The following is a 7084-nucleotide window of genomic DNA, read 5'->3' on the forward strand; positions in this document are numbered from 1 at the left end:
AATCACTGTTACAATGTACAAAAGTCTGTTGATACTTCTCCAAGTTTTGTTGCATGACTCTAAGTTTAACATCGATTAGGAACCTCACCTGAAAGGGGTATGTACCAAAATAGATAAATGAGAGATACATTTAGAAAACGAGAGATTTTGGGAAGCTGCAGAATTTCTTTCTTTTGTTTGTTTGGTGGACAGAAAAAAGAGAGTAAATGCAAATGGATTGGTTTGGTGGAAGGGAAAATGAGATAGATTTATTTATGTGTGCATGTCTAAGGATGTTTCTTTAACATAGCTTTCTACTGTTGCACTCAGATGAATGGGGTTAATCAGAAACATAATATACTACACTAGGAAAAAGACGTTATAAATGGGGTGTCTATATCCTACTATGAGTGTTATATAGCCATGACTTTTAATTAGGATACTTAGGTATATAGATTTTATGTTATTTAAGTTCATTGGCTTTTAAGTGCACGTATCCAGAATATTTAATAAAAAGTACCAGAGATATTGATAAGGACTTGAGGGGTAAGTTCAACGGAATGGTGATTAGACTGCTTAGTTGTCCGGTGCACTGAGTGTTGTTTGATTAAGAACTCACTATGAAGGTTGCGAAAACAGAGAAGTATGTCGAGGTGAGTGTGCAATAGACGAGGTCTATATAGTAAAGTTAGTCATCTTTTTATAATTAACCATTATAGTAGTCAGTACCTATAAGATAGTGGCAGGGGACTGGGGGTATCTAAATACTATATTTTAACATGAAGAAATCTGAAGGAGGATTTACGTACATATATTAACCTGCTCCTCTGCCAGAAGCGGAATAATAGAGTAGTAATGTGGTTGCCAGAGTGATCATTAAACAAGTAGTAGTTCGAGGAAGACTCCAGATGAAGTTGGCTGCTAGACTAGTTGAATTAGATTTCTACAGTGCCTATGCCCCGTATTATACCTCTATAAAGCGGCAGTGGTTTCAATTATAATAGGTGAGATATATGGCCAGCTAAAACAATTTGGCAGAACATGTGCCACGAATTTGGTCTTGTATGAACTTGATCCATTATTTGTTATTGTATCACCCTCACCATGATACCATAGTAAACCCCTAATTTTTCCTCCATCTTTTATAGCAAATTTCGCTCTCATAATTAAATCATCATAAGCATAAGATCCACAAATCCATCTATACATACCAGTCCCTCCTCTAGAACAAGGTACTAAACCAATCACCCCACAATTTGGGTCTTTTGTAAGAATTTCATTAGCAAATGCCATTCCAGGACCAAGTTCGCAAATTGCTAAACAATCAATACCATAATTTAGAGGCTCATGTGCATCTTCTTCCCATTTTTGAGCTGCGTTAAATCGTATAATTTTTCAATTTGGCTTGCATTCTTCAGGCACGAAACCATCCCACACTTCTGTAACATTATTTCCTATAACTTTTTTATTTTTTAATTCCTCCTCGTCCTGACATGTTGCTCTGCCCTGCTAATAGGAAAATTTGTACATTTTTCTTGCCATTACTAGTGGTGGTGTTGCATTCCTTCACTCTCTTTGGACTAATTAACCAACATATGTTAGAGACAAGTAAAAGAAATGTTAGGATCAAAATAATTTCATTACTTTTGGGCTTGGACATGTTGTAATGACTCTCTTTGGATGTGAAATTGAATGATCAAACAATTGTAGTACTCTTTTGTTTAGGATGATTGGAATATGCACATGTTCTATGTATAATGCTATAATTGTAACATTATTTTAATACCTTTTTTAAGGAAATGCACTTAATCTCATCACTTACATCAGTAATGGGTGAATGAAATGCATAGCTTTAAAATTTCCCTTTAAAAAGTAATTAACCATTGAATTGCTATTGATTATTCTGTCAAATACAATAAGTGCAAAAGTTTATCAACCATCATGTTTATCCCAATTCCTAACTGATCTGTTATGTAGTTGTGCACTTATTTTGCTTTTCTCCATGTTGATCAAAGTGCAAGGCAGATTGTGAAAAGCCACATCTATTATGCCTGTTAGCTAAGATAATAGAATATAGTTCTGATTGCAGTGAATTAAGCCACATCTAGTTTTCATGTTTTCTCCTTACCGTTAATAGCTCACAACATATTTTCTTAGGGACTATTTGGTGTTCTCTTGCTGCTAATAGCTACTCCCTCTATATGAACTTACGTAACATATTTTTATTTTATCTCGTACCAAAATATTTTTTAATTTGTGAAACGATATGGAAATAGAAGGAAATAAATGAATTACATCGATGATGTTTTTAGTTGTACGCAGATATAATAGTTTTAGGTTCATACTTTTTTTTTTTTAAAAGTCCATTTCTAAAAAATGATCTTTTCCTTTTTTGCAACTCTGTAATTTCAACATTCTACATGGCATGCTTAATAGCACAAAATTGACAAATGTTTTGATACATTTGACATATTTTTAATTCAAGATCACTTGTTCATCAAATGGATCATGGCTTGTATAACCTCTGTGACTTACTCAGTTCAGATTAATGGGATTCCCCAACCGAACCTTTTTCATGCAAAGAAGTGATTGAGACGGGGCAACCCTGTGTCGCCCTATCTCTTTGTTATAGCCACGAGTACTTGAATGGGATCTTAAAGGAGCTCCAGTATGCTAAGCTCCAGTATTATCTTTGTTAGTTTTGCAGATGATTTGCTGCTGTTCTGCAAGGAGGATGTGCAATCAGTGGGGTTCACACAAAGCATTATCGGCTATAAATTTGCGTAGCCCTTTCCGGAGTTGGAATCTATAAAAACAACGAACAACAATCTGCCAGCTAGCACTACCAACTCGAAGAGTAGCCAGCCACAAGTACATGGTTGCTCCCTCTTCAAAAATCTATTGCCAAATGCTGCTGGGAAATTCTGCATAAGTATGTACATTCACAAACATTTCAGTCACAACACACATTCGATAATCAAGTGATCAGTATCAAATGCCATGAATTTTCCATCCAACTACTTGTAGCAATGCCATTTGGCTAGTACGGTTAACTTATCCAATGTTACTGTGAGGACATGCAAAGTAACAACTATATAATACTCTGTAAATCATATGCAAGGTAGTTATTGGACCAATAAATCTCTGCTCGCTTGTAATCAAAATTATCCCTGCATTTATTTCTTGGGAAATCTGGCGCGCTAGATGTACTAACAAATATGAAGGAGAAAAAGACCTTCATTATACCGATCCTCTTCTGATGTATTATTCAATCTTTTGCGGGTATTGAAGAAGATATTTGTAAGTGCTAGTATCGGAGACACTTGGAGCACAATCTGCCAGGCATGTGATCAAACAAAAACCACCATCATCAAGTGAATTAGATTACAACTCAACAGTGATGGAAGTTGTATTAATGGAAATTGTGGGGGAGGCGGAATGGTAAGAGATTGTACAGGGAAAATCTATACCATTAAGACCAGGTTCCAGCAACTATGATGAAGCTGCTGCTATGCTATTTGGCTTGAGGTTGCTTGAATAATGATCTGAGACCTGTTTGGGGGAGAAACTGACTCTCTTCTTCTAACGAATTTATATAAAAAAAAGTTGGGGAGGCTCAATGGAAGATAGCTAGTAGTATCAGAAACTAATTGAAGATAGTGACGTGACTCCAACATTACTCACTGCTTTAGAGAGACTAATAAATAAGCCCACTGACAAACCCGCCTCTTGAGTCATAGAGGTAGAGAGATTCAAATCTTCAAGTATGAAATCAAATTGAGGCAGCATATATTACCAAAATAGGACAGTTTCAGAGAATGAAATTTTGTCCAACAGAGATGATAAAAAGATAGGAAATGAGAATTTTCATCTTAAGCTTCTTCAGTTCCTTATGAGCAACTTTAGCTCTTCAAGCACATTGAATGGAAATTGCAACTTTCTTGAGCTTTTTAAATTTTCAATATGTCAAGAACTTGCGACAAGCGCTCTGAACATAATAAAATTACTACCAAACTCAGTCATAATCAGATCTTGCAGATTTTATGTTGCAGCAACCACCCCTGAATCGGCGACAATCTCTGCAAGAGTAATCTTAATTGGTTGCCATCCGGATTGAGGTTGTATAAGCCATTTCTTCATGCTAATAACCATGTGTAAAGCAAACTCCTTTAGGCACAATTTCTTAATAACTGTAGCTGCTTCAAACCTAGTGAAAGATCAAGTAAATAAGCAAGCTCAGGATTGGGATATAACAGCCAGATACACATGAGGAAGCGTCTTTTCTTTTCTTTTCTTTTGAAAAGGTAAAATAGACCAACACAAGGAATCAGTTTTAGAGGACCTAACAAAGATAAAAGATATGCTTAGATACAGTGTTAAATTAAATATCAAATTAGAAGCTCTTCACCTATATAAGAACTTTAGAAAGTTCCCCAAACATCAACCCTAATCCAGTAAAAGCCCAAACTAAATGAGAACCCATTACTTGCACTGTGTCGTCCAGCAGAAGATGATAGAAAATTCTGCAGGTCATCCCATGCTTCTTTGGGATATTGCTTCAGACTACCATCAATGGGGTTCACGCACCTCCATAGGTTCTTATTTTTTTCAACATATAATTGCAAAGCACCTAAATTCTGCATAACTACAAGTTGTTGTTCTACTGCACTTGTGAAAGCCTTCTTAATATCAGTATTGCGGTGTTTTGAATCTCCATATTTGATGCAATCAGCGATGTTTGGCTCAGTAGGCATAATCTTCTCATTTTTTAGGGTGTTCAATGAAAGAAAAACGACTCCAACAAAGCCCTGAACATAGTTAAAAGGCCTTGAACAACTCAATTTAAATAATGCTTTCGGATTAAAAAAAATCAATTCTCAATGTCGTGATGCTTCCTTCATCTATCAACAATATGCAGTTGGTCCTAATAAGAAGACGTATTACAACCAGCCCTGCTCGCAACCTACTCATGATCAATAAAGTTATTAAAGTTTCAACATATATAGATCCCTATTCGGCTATTCCAGATGATATTCCACAAGAAAGAAAGCAAGAAGACTTCATAAACTCCAGTTAAATAATAAATAATGCTTCTAGAAAATAAAAACTCAATGTCGCCGTACTGGATCAGTATAAATATCGTTCTTCTTAGAACTTTAGAAAGTTCCCCAAATATTAACCACAATCCAATAAGGCCCAAACTAAATGAGAACCCATTACCTGCACTGTGTAGCGTTTATGGCAGCTCGACCAGTAGAAGATGAGAGAAATTTCTGGAGGTCATCCCATGCTTCTTTGGGATATTGCTTCGGATTACCCCCGATGGGGTTCACGCACCGTACATACAATTAAGAAAATATATTCAGAGTTCCTTCCTCCTAAAGATCACGCATTTAAAGTACAACAGGTTCCCCATAACAACAAAACATGTCGGGTTTATACATTGAAGAAGAGAATGTAAGAAATCCTAGAGAAATAACTGCACAAGGAACCATACATGATCTTCTTCGGAAATTCAGATATGTAATAGCACTAACGGGATATCAAACATACCTTTTGACATCCAATCAGTTGAACACAATGTACACCAAGAAAACTTTGTAACCAAGGAGCTGCGATATTGAAAAACATGTCGATAATAACTTTGCAGTGTCAAAAGTTTGTAGACAATAAAGTTTTAAGTGTCAAAGATGTCATTTTGTCAATATAATAAAGTAGATAGTCCATAAAGAAGCGAAATACCATCAAACCCATTTTATTCTATCAATCAAACAGAATCAATTTTGAAAATTATCATCACAGCCGATTTTATCAGATCAATAACAGAATCCATTTTATCAGATCAATCAAAATTAGTTAAATAAAATTATCATCAGAACTCATTTTATCAGGTCAATCAAAAGAAACCATTTTATCAGATAAATCAAAATCCATAAAAAATCATTTAGGTTCGAAGCTCTTGAAAAAATAGCTACCTGGTTGTAGCATTTGTACCTTGCAGAAGGACGAGCAGAAACTCCCAGGATAGTTGCTTCTTATGAATGGAGAAAGAAATCATGTACATAGCATAACAGAAATTAATTTCTCCATCACAGTTTAAAACCGACGATTTTTCTGGATTAATGGTGATTGGTAATGAAAAAATGATAATTAATGGATTTTATTAATTAGAAAAATAGATGGTAATAAATTAAAATTAAACAAAAATAACTCAAAAAAAATCAGAAAAAAGATGAATAGGATTGCTGATTATTGGGGCATGCAACATCAGCAACCTTCAATGATCCTTTTATATATACAAGTTTAGAACAAGTGCGTTGCACGTGATATTTATTCTAAAAAATATATATACTAATTAGTATACATACATTGCACGTGATGATAAGTAAATAGACATAGCTAATTAGTAGTAAGATGGAAGAAAATTTAACCAAAAGAATATAGACAACAAACAAATTCATGTTCATCAATCATCAAAAAACAACAAATATATTACTTAAGAAAAATAAAAATACTTACAAAAGTTATGATTTAATAGTTGTGCCTTCAATCTCATACGTATAGTCTATGGAGGATAGAATGTATATCTTATCACGACCTCATTGTAGGATAGAAAGATTATTTTCGATCCTCGAAAATCTATTATGATGTCCTAATTAACATATAAATTATTGTAATAAGAAAAAATTTATACTTTTTTTCAAGAGTTTTCTCTTTTATAATTGAGCACACCGTAGAAAACATTATTACAGAAGTATTTCAGGCCCTTTCTAATTTTCTCATCATTTTAGTATAGGAGTATTTGAGTCTTTTTTTGAACTACTCAAAACTGTTTATTATATTTTTCGGATAAATGCAAAAGACTTCTCACCGGAAGTGTTAAAAACATATTTTAAAACAAATTAATTTTAGAAACTTGATCAAACAAGCTATAAATTAGTATCACAGTTAGTATATGAATGTCAATATGTATTTCGCAATCTATTTCCATATAAGGAACTATTATACTGTTAAATATTGACTAATTGTATTATATTTGCACCTAAAGTGTTATTCCGAAGTACCCCTGATGATACATGTGTAAGACAATGCAAGTTGTCACTAT

The 7084-nt window shown here is 34.2% G+C and overlaps 1 protein-coding gene and 1 pseudogene across 7 annotated transcripts; both read right to left on the bottom strand.

Annotated features, from left to right (window-relative positions):
• Positions 1 to 951: 951 nt before the first annotated feature.
• LOC107865654 lies at positions 952 to 1639 on the bottom strand (annotated as a pseudogene).
• Positions 1640 to 2310: 671 nt separating this feature from the next.
• On the bottom strand, positions 2311 to 6150 carry LOC107864393. Of its 7 annotated transcripts, none has more exons than XR_007053300.1 (5): positions 5974 to 6150; positions 5533 to 5591; positions 5200 to 5285; positions 3215 to 4186; positions 2311 to 2903 (listed from the first exon to the last, which is right to left on the bottom strand). XR_007053300.1 is itself a non-coding variant. In XM_047408874.1 (4 exons), the coding sequence occupies exons 1-4, from the start codon at positions 6041 to 6043 to the stop codon at positions 4021 to 4023; spliced, it is 381 nt and encodes a 126-aa protein (XP_047264830.1). In that variant the 5' UTR covers positions 6044 to 6150; the 3' UTR covers positions 2867 to 4020. The 7 variants fall into 7 exon arrangements, 2 of the variants coding, with proteins under 2 accessions (XP_047264830.1, XP_047264831.1); XR_007053301.1 differs by having other exon boundaries at positions 2867 to 3314; positions 3450 to 4186; XR_001672627.2 differs by having other exon boundaries at positions 2867 to 4186; positions 5200 to 5357.
• Between the last annotated feature and the right edge of the window lie 934 nt (positions 6151 to 7084).

This window comes from Capsicum annuum, chromosome 3 (genome assembly GCF_002878395.1).
Source record: "Capsicum annuum cultivar UCD-10X-F1 chromosome 3, UCD10Xv1.1, whole genome shotgun sequence".
Lineage (NCBI taxonomy): Eukaryota > Viridiplantae > Streptophyta > Magnoliopsida > Solanales > Solanaceae > Capsicum > Capsicum annuum.